This window comes from Chelonia mydas, chromosome 10, assembly GCF_015237465.2.
Source record: "Chelonia mydas isolate rCheMyd1 chromosome 10, rCheMyd1.pri.v2, whole genome shotgun sequence".
Lineage (NCBI taxonomy): Eukaryota > Metazoa > Chordata > Testudines > Cheloniidae > Chelonia > Chelonia mydas.
This window is the reverse complement of record NC_051250.2, coordinates 5,499,995-5,513,501: the sequence shown is the minus strand read 5'-3', so window position 1 is coordinate 5,513,501 and position 13,507 is coordinate 5,499,995. Positions and strand designations below refer to the sequence as shown.

General features: G+C 44.4%; 1 protein-coding gene across 1 annotated transcript; it reads right to left on the bottom strand.

Annotated features, from left to right (window-relative positions):
• Window positions 1-6,275: 6,275 nt before the first annotated feature.
• SOX8 (SRY-box transcription factor 8) lies at window positions 6,276-13,250 on the bottom strand. The gene is made up of 3 exons (XM_037911445.2): window positions 12,578-13,250; window positions 9,654-9,892; window positions 6,276-8,569 (listed from the first exon to the last, which is right to left on the bottom strand). The coding sequence occupies exons 1-3, from the start codon at window positions 13,009-13,011 to the stop codon at window positions 7,836-7,838; spliced, it is 1,407 nt and encodes a 468-aa protein (XP_037767373.1). The 5' UTR covers window positions 13,012-13,250; the 3' UTR covers window positions 6,276-7,835.
• Between the last annotated feature and the right edge of the window lie 257 nt (window positions 13,251-13,507).

Here is a 13,507-nt window from a genome sequence, read left to right as displayed (position 1 = left end):
TTGCAAAATCTACATGAAAACCGACGACTTTGTTCCTCAAGGGAGACCAAGAAGCTATGCAATTTGAGGGCAATGTAGTACATGTCTTATTTTTAACGGCCACATCACTGCGAACTTTGTTGACCCAAATCCAAGCTCATCAGCCCTTCAGCAATCTGGACAGATATATGCATGCATCCTCCCGAAGTATTTATTTGGCGGGCTGTTTGGAACAGGCCAGTGTTCAAAGGGTTAAAGAGGGACTGAGCGAAGCCTTCTTTGGGACCGTTGTCGCTCTGCAGAGTGCTTCCTATTCAGTCTGACCATGATCTCTGTAGCATTTAGACTGTGCAACAGTCCAGTATGGGGACCACTCCCCATATGTGCACATAAGGGAAAAGGGTAGAAGAACCATCACTGGGGACATTTAATACAAGCCTGGACAAAGCAGTACAAAATACACTGTAGGGAGCACTCCTATACAGGAAGGGGGTGTGGTGGTAAGGTAGGTGTGCAGATGTGTCCCTCTTTAGAGAGGGGCAGGGATCTCTTACCAGTTTCACGCCTCAAAATGCCCACGGGAAAAAAAAATCTCCTCTGGATTAAAGAAGTGTCTTTTTAACAAGTGCCCATTGCCCATTCCAGTTGCCCACCGCATGGTGCAATTGCAAATCAAAAGGGAAGGAACCATAAAAATTCTCTGTGACTTGCAGGAGCTCATCCACTCCCCTTATTTTTAGGGAAATTTTCTACATCAGATTCCAACGTCCAAGAAATGCTCTCATGCAGGGCACGCCCTTCCCCTTTTGTCTTGGGCGCTCGTGTCACGCCAGAGTGACAATCCCAGAACAGGGCTGAGGAAAAGCTTGAAATGTGGCCTTCACTCTTCTTCGGGGCTTGCAGGTTTGTTTCCCTGTGACTTCTATGAAAAAACCCACAAATCTCACATTGACATCTCTTTTTTATTATTATTAAAACTGAATGCTGTCACAGAAATCTTTGACGGAGGCTTTCCATTTCTTAGCCATAAACTTAATACCTAACAGTAAAAAACGTGCAATGAAAGCTGATATCATTCCAGGAAAAATGATAATATAGAGGACTGGAAGGGACTTTTTTTCCCATCTAGAGAAATGTGGGTGTGGTCTATAAAACTAATTTCCTCTTTCTCACTTAATGGTACATTCTGTCCAGCTCAGATAAAAGAGCAAACATTCATTATTATCAGCACAAAGAAATGAGGAACATGTATCTTGTTTTTTCCTGTGATTAACTCAAGAACTCTTTATTGATAATAGCCTGAGGTCAAAAATCTGATCTCTGTTACACCTGAGCTCATTGACTTCAGTGGAGTGGCTCCAGAATTACAACTGTGTAACAGGTTTCAGAGTAGCAGCCGTGTTAGTCTGTATTCACCAAAAGAAAAGGAGTACTTGTGGCATCTTAGAGACTAACAAATTTATTTGAGCATAAGCTTTCATGAGCTACAGCTCACTTCATCGGATTCTCTATGTTTTGAATCTGATTACCCTGTAAGGTATTTACCATCCTGATGTTACAGAGGTGATTCTTTTACTTTTTCTTCAATTAAAATTCTTCTTTTAAGAACCTGATTGCTGTTTCATTGTTCTTAAGATCCAAGGGTTTGGGTCTGTGTTCACCTATGCAAATTGGTGAGGATTTTTATCAAGCCTTCCCCAGGAAAGGGGGTGTAGGGTTTGGGAGGATTTTGGGGGGAAAGACATTTCCAAGCGGGCTCTTTCCCTGTTATATATTTGTTAGACGCTTGGTAGTGGCAGCAATAAAGTCCAAGGGCAAAAGGTAAAATAGTTTGTACCTTGGGGAAGTTCTAAACTAAGCTGGTAAAAATAAGCTTAGGGGGTTTTTCATGCAGGTCCCCACATCTGTACCCTAGAGCTGTAGCTCACGAAAGCTTATGCTCAAATAAATTTGTTAGTCTCTAAGGTGCCACAAGTCCTCCTTTTCGTTTAACTGTGTAATAGACGTCAAAATTTAGCTCTAGGTAGGCCATAGCCTTCATAGATCTGAGTTGAACTATTGACTCAGTCCAAGTAACTTCTGCTGGTTGCATTTATATGTAAGATGAGATAAAAGAAAGATCTGTATAAAATATATATAAACCACAAATCTGTAGAGCTTTCCGAGGAACATAAAATGTGCATATTATATCTCTGAGTGTGAATCTAGGTACGGAGGATGTACTTCTGGTGCTCTGAAAAGTACCCATCTGAATATACCATTTTGTGTAATTCACTAGGAATAAGTAAGTAATCCCATGAATTTAGACTGTTAAGAAACTTGACCAACAACCGTCTTACAACTTCCTTGAATTTTATGTGGTGTGAATATTTGTGACTCTCTGGGCTGACCAGGAAGAGTTTGATATAAATATTCAGTATTAGATATTCAAAATTAGAGCTGCATTGGTAAATTATGACTGGTTATGTAAGTCACATGGTATTGTTTCACTCCTTAAATAGATAAGTGGCTCAGATACTCAAAGGTATTTAGGTGCCTAATGCCCATTAATTTCAATAGGACTTAAGTGCCTAAATCCCTTTGAGGAGCTCAGCCACCATAACTTATAGTGAGCACTTTGGGTGTGAATATTCATGAGTGCAAATTTAAAATTTATAAATATTAGTGAGGCTAAACTCGACCCGTGAAATGTTTTTGGAAACCAAATACCAAAGAGGCCCGGAGCACATCCCAACACAAATTCATTTAAATGGATATTTGTGGGAAAAATGTGGCATTTTCCTGGCTCTGCTGGTTAGAAATAGACTAAAAGAGGGGGAATCCAAGATGTCTGGAAACCCCCCATCTATGTCTTTCTCGAGAAGATGGTACTTCCCAGAATGTTGTCAAAGCATCAGCCAATCAATATTTGCAGTGATATCATTCTCTTTTGGGGTGTGCTATAATTTCACACCTGATGACCTGCGCCTGCTGCCCTCATGCAGGCAAAAATCCCATTGATCTGAGCCAGCGTCACCCATTTGTTGAGAGACATGGGTAATATGTTCAGCTCAAACATAGGCTTGAGCTAAAGGCGAGCTACCTTCTCAAGGAGGAATCTGTGTGGCTTACTGATCCTTTTAATGCAACAAACTTTAACAAAACAAAACTTTTGGGACTACATTAAATATATGCACTTCTGTAAACAGGTCTGTCTAGTTAAAAGCGATGTCCCAAACTCATCTCTGATATTGAATCCAAAAAGATGAATTTGGCCCTGTGTCTTTTACCTTGTAAGGGGCCAGATTCTCATAACCTGGCTCATTTTAAGTAGAACTGTATTCCACAGTCAGCCCCACTGATTTCAGTAGGACTGCTCTTGGGGTGAGCTGGAGTAAAGGCATCAGAACCTGGCCCTAAACGTCTTGTTGCATTAATGGGTGTATTCCCTGTTTTAGTGTTTCACTGGTGTTCTTTCTTGTTTACATGAGCATAAACATTGCCTTTGGAGCATAGCGTAATCTGTAGCAGCACAGAAAGTAACTTCTGATGAGTCCTCAGTTGCTGTTTCCACCAGCCATGGTGCGAAACAATGACTTTTTGTCATAACATATTGTTCATTGTCTTTTACTACGTGCCTGGGTGCCCTACAAGGCATACCCCTGCCCCTCTTGACTTGAGGCAGAAGCTCCTATCCCAGGATTAGGCAAGAAACATGATTTCTGCCAGAGTCAAGGGGATTTTACTCAAGCTGTAGAGAGTTTCCAGAGATGTATTTCAATGCCAGAGAGTCACCGCTGTGCTTTCAGACATTAAGATAGGTTTCAGAGTAACAGCCGTGTTAGTCTGTATTCGCAAAAAGAAAAGGAGTACTTGTGGCACCTTAGAGACTAACCAATTTATTTGAGCATAAGCTTTCGTGAGCTACAGCTCACTTCATTGGATGCATACTGTGGAAACTGCAGAAGACATTATATACACAGAGACCATGAAACAATACCTCCTCCCATCCCACTCTCCTACTGGTAATAGCTTATCTAAAGTGATCACTCTCCTTACAATGTGTATGATAATCAAGTTGGGCCTTTTCCAGCACAAATCCAGGTTTTCTCACCCTCCGCCCCCCCCCCCCCCCCCCCACAAACTCACTCTCCTGCTGGTAATAGCCCATCCAAAGTGACCACTCTCTTTACAATGTGTATGATAATCAAGGTGGGCCATTTCCAGCACAAATCCAGGTTTTTAATCCAGTACATTAAGATATACTCATAGGAAGGCAGCAAGTGGAGGCAGAGAAATTTAAATAGAGCATCTAGATAGCTCAGTGGTTTGAGCATTGGCCTGCTAAATCCAGGGTTGTGAGTTCAATCCTTGAGGGGGCCATTTACGGATCTGGGGCAAAAATTGAGGATTGGTCCTGCTTTGAGCAGGGGGTTGGAAAAGATGATCTCCTGAGGTCCCTTCCAACTCTATGATTCTACATGAGGCAGCTTTGCCTGTGGGATAGCGCACTGGACTGGAACTCAGGAGAGCTGTGTTCTTTTCCCACCTCTGCCAATGGCTAGCTGGATGACCTTGGGCAAGTCACTTACCCTCTCTGTGCCAGTGTCCACACCTGTAACATGGTTGAATGATACTGACCTTCTTTGTGAAGTGCTGTGAGATCTACTGATGAGAAGCACAATAGAAGACACACAGGAGTTAAGCTGTGTAGGGCAGGTGTGCATTTGTTCAGATTACCAAAGTCACTTTCACTTACACCACAAAAAGATACCATTCGAGTTTGCTTGGGTCTATACGTCGGGCCCAGTCCTGTACAGAGCAGAGGCCCCTTAGCTGTCCTTAAAGTCAGTGAGAGTTTAGGATGCTCAGCACTTTGCAGGATTGGGTCCTTGTGACCAAATGTTCCTAGTGCGCCCATTCCTGTTCTTGGCCACTTCCAAATGGTTGAGTCATACCAAGACTGCACGTTTGGGGGTGGGGAGGAGAGGATGAATTTCATCGGCGTTCCAAGCTCCCGGCATAGTCAATTGTATGTTGTGGGACAGATCTTCCACTTGAGCAAACCTAGTGGCGCTATGTTGATTCACAGCTATAAGGATCTGGCCGTACATAGGCATTTTTTAAACTTCTCTATTTAAAGTGGAGGGCCCAATCCTGGTGGCTTTTGCCATTGACTGCAACGGGAGATGTTTGGGGACTGCAGTTTGTAATACGAATGGCACAAACGATGCCATCCGATTACGTGATTTTTTTTTTTTTTTTAAAAGGTAACTACAGAGGAAAGTGCTGTTCTTTCCCTCAAAGAGACACTATTGCCTGCTCTTCTGTAGAGTTGAACGATCTCAGTCCTGCTCAGTGCTAACAATAGCTAGTATACGGCTTGAAGCTCATGTTGTAAACAGGAGGGGGGGAAATGTCTCTTCCTAAAGCTGCAGAAGAGCTTTGGCTTACAGCGTAATAAAGTAATTTTGCCAGCAGTTTTGTAAATGAGCACAGAGAAAATGGTGTCCTGTTACAGATGCTTTGGCAAGACAGCTCTTGGCAGACACTGCAACCAGCAAATTCACTTTGGGGCTCTGTTCACAAACTTTATTAATATTCTCTACGTTCATTAATTGTCATCACATTTGTTTTCCTAATTTAAAAGATTTTCCAGGGCTGCCTTGAAACCAAGTCTACAGCATGTTTCTGTGATTCCCAGGCAGAAGCTTTTGTGAATTCCACACACCGTTTCCAAAAACCCTTCTTCCCAGTTAAGCTCCAGCCTGAAAAATCTTGCCCCAGTTTGCCTAAACTAGTATGACCAAATTGAAATGTTTTTTTTTTTAAAAAAGTCACAAAATGTAACTGTTTTAATGACTGTATTTAAAAAACCACTAAATGCAACATATAATTTTGTTGCTATTGTAATTAAGAGGTATTTACAAGAGCTCACCAGCCAGACAACAGAATCTGTTACTCTTTAAAATTCCTATATACTATGTAGAACAAAATGACCTTGGTTTACAACCAGGGTATTCAATCCTGAAAATCTTTACTCATGTGAGTATTTCCACTGAAACCCTTGATGATTCTGTATGAAAAAGGTTTACTCAATTGAGTAAAGATTTCCAGACTCAGCCCCAGCTTCTCTAAATGCTGGTAAAGTGGTGGTAGGAGAGGGGGGAGGGATGTTTGTGAAAGCAACAAGAAATTCCCTGGTCAATGTTGTTTCACTTTAACTGCAGTTAAATCAGTTCTTTCTCTAGTGTTGTTTTCTGAGTTTCTTTTAAGCGCACAGAATTTTTTTAATATAATGAAAACACAACATGTGGTTGATAAAAAGCAATTTTTTTAATTTTATCAAACTGATCTGTACAAAAGTTAGCATTGCTTAGTCAGAAGCTAGTGAACAGAACAAGTAACAGCTGAAGTCTTCAAACTTTATACAGAAAAATAGATTGCATAAAAATGAGTTTTCTGTAACTTCCCCCACCCCCACATCCCCAAAGGAAATATGCAAAAAATACTTTTAGAAAAAGAGTAGGAAACATAGAAAAGGTAAAAAGAAGATAACCTCTGAAATGTGTTTAAGATTTACAAAGTTTTTAAAGGCACAAGTTACCATAAAATAGATGGTTATTATATGCTCAGCATACAATGGAAGAAGTAGAAATATATCAATGAAATATTAGTCTAAACCTAAGTACCTAAAAAAATTTAGTGGAGGTTTTAGTTTCACAGCTTGATGGATGACATCTGGTCCCTAGAAGCCAAAATTAAAGTGGAACTCAGTCCATAATTTCTCATTAAATTACACCTTTCTATAAACTAGCCTTGGTTCTGAAAGTGTACAAAGATTCAGTGATGCCTTCAAATCCAATTTAATATCTTGAAAGCAGCTGGCAAGGAAAATCCCCGCTGTCCTGGTCCTTTTTCCAATCATTTAGCTGTTGAATTTAATTAGTAACTTTTGCACCAAGCCCATAACTGCTTCCCCACCCCCCTTCCTTTTATTGTTTTAGATTTGTGTGTCAATTTCACATTCGTGACTGGTTGTGTGTGACATACTGATTATTTCAGCCTCTCTCTCAAACACAATTCTGCAGTGGTTAAAAAATATACTCAGGCCACCATTTTATTGGATCGTCTCCACTATTTTTTTATGCTTCCCTCTGCCCCATCTTTAAATTTTTTTAAAATTCTACTTTTTGCACAAAAATTACTTCATTAATTAAAAAGACAATAAAACAGAACATAAATACATATTAAACAGATTTCCAAAAAAAAAAAAAAAAAAAAAAAAAAACCCCCAACACCCAAACACTTTTAAGCTTCCAAAAAACAAAAATGAATGTTAACTACAGCCAAACCTTGCTTAGAAGAACTCTTGACTAAAACACACACCTCAGACATTTAATTGGTTGGTCCTAGCCGACTCTGATATGTTCCCACAAGATCGTTATATGTAATAGCTGAATTTTTTTGTATATATTAATTGGTCCTAGTGAGTTCTTGCCTCCAAGGTTGGTCCGTATCTCACATTGCAATAGACCCTTAAAGTCTTGTACATCTTTTTTCCATTTTTGCACTCAGACGTTCAAAAACTAGTAAGTTCGCTTCAGTCCTCACAGAGGAGTCAAATCGTTTTGTCCTTCATTTATTCAAAAGGAATTTTCCGTCCGTTAGGTTTTGTTTTCATTAAAGAAAAATAGAACTCTGTCTTTTAAAAGTTTGGAGATTTCGAAGCAAGCGGACATCCAGTCACAATGAATAGAGTTCCCAGTGGCTCAGCAGGCACTTAGGGAATTGCCACAGCACTCCACTTTGTTTTTCCTTCATTCCTTCATTAGTGCATATAGTTTTGGGAAGACCCCTCAGACTCCTTCCGTCCTCTAAGGCCTCGTCAGGGTTGTGTAGACAGGCTGGTCCCAGTTAGCAGTGGGGCTGTGAGCGGGAGGGATGGACAAGCCGTTCAGAATGGGTGTGGCGTAGGGGCGCCGTGAGGAATGGAAATACGGATACTGGTAAATGCTGGAGGGATACCCGGAGTAAGGGTTGTAGTAATTAGAACTCTGGAGGTCTGTGTAGTCGCACTGCGAGCTGGAGAAAGAGGCAGCCGCTGTGGCGGTGGAAGCCGTGGTGGCACAAGCCTGTGCGCTATAGGAACCGTAGTCGGAGTGAGTTGGAGACCCATGGGATTGGTCGCTGTAATGACTTGGGCTGAGTTGCTCCGTTTTGATGTGTGGTCTCTGCTGGCTGGTTTCATTTAAAGTAGGGGACACCGAGGATGGGCTTTTGTGAGTCCAGACTTGGGCTGCTCCACTGGCACCGTTGGCTGAATGGGAATAGGAAGGGCCGTAAGACCCTGCTGAGGAGTTCTGCCCATGGTCAGCCGGCATGGCGGAATGGCCATTCAGGGGCAAGTACTGGTCAAGCTCACGCACGTCAAAGGTCTCCATGTTAATGACCTCGCTGCTCAGTTCCGAGATGTCCACATTGCTGAAGTCTATGTTCTGGCGGCCGCTCTCCACTAGGCGGCGCCCCTCGTGTTTCAGCTCTTGCTTGCTCCCATGATGAAGATCCGTTTTAGGGGTGGTAGGAGGGGTGGGTGGTCCATGAGTTTGCCCTAAAGACAAAAGCACATTTTTAAAATTAAAGGATTTGACGGATATTTGGGGGCGGGAGGGGGGAGGGGACAGGCAGTTTAGCATCTTTTAGCTATTTAGAAACTCAAACACTGGATCTTTAAATAAAACATTGTATCAAGAAAACACGTTAAAAGATAGGCAGATGTCACCATAGCAAGTGAGCCAGATCCTCAGTGGATATAAACTGGCTTCAGTGGCACTATGTTGATTAACACTAGCTGCAGATTACTTCTGCACTGGACTCCGCAGCCACTGAGCCCAAGTTTAATACTTCTGTGGGGTTACTGCAGAAGTACTCCATGAACTCTTTGGAGAGGCAATGACGTCTAAAACTAAATTCCTTGACCAGAAAGTGCAACTGAGTTTCACGTCAATGGAAACGGTTCAGACTTTCTTTACAAGGCAGTAAATGAAACTCTTATTCTGTATGTAAAAACCCATACGAGTGCAAACTTCAAGAGAAGGGAGCGGGGGAGGAAAATCTTGCAGACAAGGTTCATAAGAGAGAACAAACACGTCTGAAATTACAGGACATTAGCAATACTTTTGGAATCTATCAACACTAAAAGTTTGCCAATTCAAAGCTCCACTTCAGAATCCAGAAGGGATGGGATGAGATTAGTTGTCTTGATCTCTAGGGCTTTTTCTTGAGGCATCTTCAAAGTTACCAGCTAATAATTAACTGATTATATCTGTTAAATCTCCCCTCCCCCCGCTGATACATTAGTGACAGTTTGAAAATAGAGATTTGTTTATTTTCTAATAAATAGGATTCAGCCCTGTCTATGGATGTTCTTACATCACACACATCACCAAGGTATCTGGGACCTTCCACTGTCTTCAAGGGAACTGCTCAGAGTATCACACTGTAAGGTCCCAATCCTGCACACACAAGCAGGCTTCCAAGGGCTACTTGCAGTAAAGTGTGTGTGGAAGTGTTATCAGGGCTAGCCCTGAAGGCAGAAGTTTTCCCTTTTGTTTATTATAGAACCTGACTGTTCTCCTGGGATAATAAATCTTTGCAAGTTTCAAGAAGACTCAGTAAGAACCCAGACTCCTTACCTGTGTGATCATTGTGATGGTGAGAATCTCCCACACCTCCTAGCCCGGTGTCTGCTTTGTAGATCTGGCTCCCTCCATGATGGCTGAGCTCCGCTCCTGAATCAGAATCGCTCTGGCCAGCTTTTACACTTTTCCTCCTCCGGGGCTGGTATTTATAATCCGGATGATCCTTCTTGTGCTGAACCCGGAGCCTCTCGGCTTCTTCCACAAAGGGACGTTTTTCATTTTCACTTAACAAACTGTTTTATATTTTAAGAGGAAAAAAAACAGTAAGTTACATGTTGCTTAAAAAGCAAAACTACAAATGTCTATCATGTTTTCAAACATTTCTATCTCTAGCTTACATGCATTGATTCAGCAAACCAAAAAATTAAGTCACAAAATAAAGTTTTCACTTGTAATAAATTACAATTTGTTTTACTTGTTGCATGTATTGCAAATATCAGCTAAAAAGCTGTTAAAGCACCTACTCTGGATATTGCTAACAGGGGAAAACGCTGTTTTTTATTTTAAATTTAATTCCACATCCTGCTCCTAAATATTATTGCTATATTTCACATGTAAATCATGCTGCACTAATATAACTTAATCATTTCTGATCATCTCCAGTTCTGTTTGAGTGGTTGTTGCTTGCGAAGAACCAATCAATATAAATGAGACTAATTTCATTTAAAGTTTTTATTTCCTCTGGAGCTCCTATTTGAAAACTTCCTGCCGATTACCCAAACCATAGTTGTTTAATGTAGGAATACTGCTTATCAGAACAAATGCAGGATGTTTCACTTTGTGTGTAATCGTAAAGAACTAATTTTTTTTAAAAAAAAATCTATGCTGGACGTAAAGAAAAAGCTTATATATAGTCTGACTTGCCAAAGGCAGCATTTGAAAGCGTTAAAAAAATTTCTCACCTAGATGTTTTCCAATAAACTATTAGTACTAGACAAATAAAGTTAAACATAAAATGAATGTTGAGTATAAATACATTTGTGTTGAAAGAACGAAAAAAAGCTGAAGAAAACAGCCGTCTATTAAAAATGATATAAAAAGCTATAATTGCATTACATAATTCATTGTAAAGTTGGTTAAAGACACAAACGAGCAAGACAAATATTACAAAAAAGCCACTGTGAAGTTACAGCTAAAAAACCCCAAACATTTCCTTGTAGTAGAAATACAATCAGAGAATCCACCCATGGAGAAAGTTGGAGGAGGAAAAGGAGCAAGACAGACCAAAACTTAAGAAGTATTTAATTATGATGCTGGGCGCCAAGAAGAATCCTGCACCCACTTTCTTTTAACAGTCCTTTCATTGCTCTGGACTGCAGTGAATTCGACCATAAGGCAGCCACATGAAGCACCCAGTTCATTCATTAGCAATCAGCTCTGCTGAAGAGAGACTCGGAGTCTAACGGCTGGAAAGTTTGAGAGCGTACTACAACGCAACCATCACAGCCATGCCCTTCAATGGGGAACAATCTACCCCAGCTTTGGCCATTCCTGCCGAATAAGATTGATTTTGGTTTGTCTGTTCATGTCACTAGTCTCATCCACAGATAGGAATACTCAGAAAGTCCAATCCTGCTCCCATAGGAGGATGTGGCAAAACTCTCATTGACTTTGATAGGAGCAGGATGGCAAAACTCTCACTTATTTAAACAGGAGCAGGACTGGGCCCATGCTTCATTCATGCAAAAATCTCACTGGCGCCTTAAAGAGTTAGGCATTTTATTAGTATTTTGTAAGAGGGCCCAGAACCTGAATGATGGATTTATCATTTGCTCTGTGTTTCACGTTGAGCCCAATCGCGATGGGTTCATTTTCAATTGTCTGAAGTTTCACAAGAATGTTTTGCTCAGGGGAAGAAACTTACAAAAGACAATTCCCTACAGCAACCCTCTTTTTCGGGGGTCCACAGCTTGAGAGATCTGTGTCCCGTCCCCCCCCCGGCTAGGTCCAGCCTGAAAAATTCCACCAGAATCTAACCTTCCGGACTCGTCTACAACGAGCAGAACTACGGGGACTTTTTGCCAGGATATGTCCCCCCCACTATTACTGAAGAAAGCTATAGGTCCAATTGTTCAGAAACAAGGTAGCTGCAGGTAACTTCGGCCCCTTGAGTTCTTGGGACAGTCCCTCTATCTTGTCTTTGTACTAAAACAGACAATTCCCCCCGCTGCACAAAACAGGGACTAAACCCTTACTCTAAAGTGCAAACATGGTAACTCAGCCCTGCTGAGTACTCCGGGGAGCAGCGAGCCTCTATATTAACATCCCACAGGTCCTTAGTTAGGGACTCTCCATTCATGTCCCATTCTCCGGCTTTCTTCAATGATTACAGCTGGCCAAGCGTCTCCAAAAAAAGGACGAGGCAGAAGCCCCGTCTTCTGAGACTTTCCTAACTAGTTTGGCCTCAGCCCCTAGCAATCCTAGGGGGACAACTGTGCCCTGCAGTAGAGATGAACTCCTGGGGCCTCTGCATCTTACGCTTCTATAATTCTACAGTAAAATGGTCTAACGATCGCCCACTAGACTCTTGTGTCTGTTCTCCACACACACACACACACCCCCCCCACGCAGTGTGGTGCTGTGAAAAACTACTCCAGCCAAGAAGTGTTGAGGAGGGTGTGTGCGTGGTGCATGTGTGTGGGCACAGTCTGTGTGTGTCCGGACAGGGTGTGGGTGCGACATGCATCGTGCATGCATGTGTGTTGTTTGTGATGCTCAGGTGCCGGGTGCGCGCGTGTGCAAGCCGTGCCCGGGCCATATGCGGCGCAGGTTTGCACAATGCACGTCGTATGCCGCGTGGGGGGCCGAGGCGGCCGGTGGGTGCGATGCAGGCTCCCTCCCGCAGCGCAGCCGGACCCGGCAGGGGTCCCTTCGCCCCGGCGCTCCCCGCCCCAGCCCCAGCCCGGCCCCCCACTCACCGCCAGAGCTTGCCCAGGGTCTTGCTGAGCTCGGCGTTGTGCAGATGCGGGTACTGGTCGGCCAGCTTCCTGCGGGCGGCCTGCGCCCACACCATGAAGGCGTTCATGGGCCGCTTGACGTGGGGCTTGGCCTTGAGCGATCCGTTGCCCCGCACGGGCATGGGCACCAGGCTCCAGTCGTAGCCCTTCAGCACCTGCGACACGGCGTCCCGGATGCAGGCGGGGAAGCGCTCGTCCACCTCGGCCGGCTCCCCCTTGGGGCCGGCGGGCGGGCGCGGGGCGGGGGCCGGCGGGGCGCAGCCCAGCCCCTCCGAGCCGGCGGGGGACAGGGGCGAGTCGGAGTCCGAGTCCACGTGGGACATGGAGCTGGCGGTGCCCGCCGGGCTGCAGGGCGGCTCCAGGGCTTTGTCGTGCTCCTCGGTCATGGTGAGCATGGGTGGGGGCGGGCGGCGGGGCTGCGCCGGGGAGGGGGGGGGGACCCAGGGCAGGGGCGGCGCTGCAGGCTGGGACCCCGCCCGCGGGCACCGAAAGGGGCCACAAAACAGCCGCAGGGTCCCCGTCCCGGCGCGGGGCGCCTCCCCGGGATGCGGCAGCGCCGGCCAGATGCGCCCCAGATGTGCCCGCCGCTGCCGCCCTCTCTCTCTCTGGCTCCGTCCGCGCCGCGGCTGGCCCGGCGCGCTCCGCTCCACTGCGAGCCTCCGGCCCCCGGCCACAAGTTTCTTTAAGCGGAGGGCGAGCGGCCCCGCCTACCGCCCCCGGCCCGATTGGTGGGACGGGGCCGCTGGTATCTGCATCCCTCGCCCCGCCCCCTCCGCTCTTAAAGCGAGCGCGTCCCCCTGTCGCCTTTATTATGGTTTGCCTTTCAGAGCCCCACGTGAGAGCTCGGGGCTGTGGGCTCCCCTGCGCGCGTCCGGCTGGCTTTTTAGGAAG

What these genes read in the sequence shown, in the direction of transcription:
- SOX8 (XM_037911445.2), bottom strand. Translation starts at nt 13,011, where the DNA reads ATGCTCACCATGACCGAGGAGCACGACAAAGCCCTGGAGCCGCCCTGC. An exon ending in ACCCTGGGCAAGCTCTGGCG is followed by an intron (nt 9,893 to 12,577) that starts GTGAGTGGGGGG and finishes AATATAAAACAG; the next exon opens with TTTGTTAAGTGAAAATGAAA. An exon ending in CCATCACAATGATCACACAG is followed by an intron (nt 8,570 to 9,653) that starts GTAAGGAGTCTG and finishes TTTTGTCTTTAG; the next exon opens with GGCAAACTCATGGACCACCC.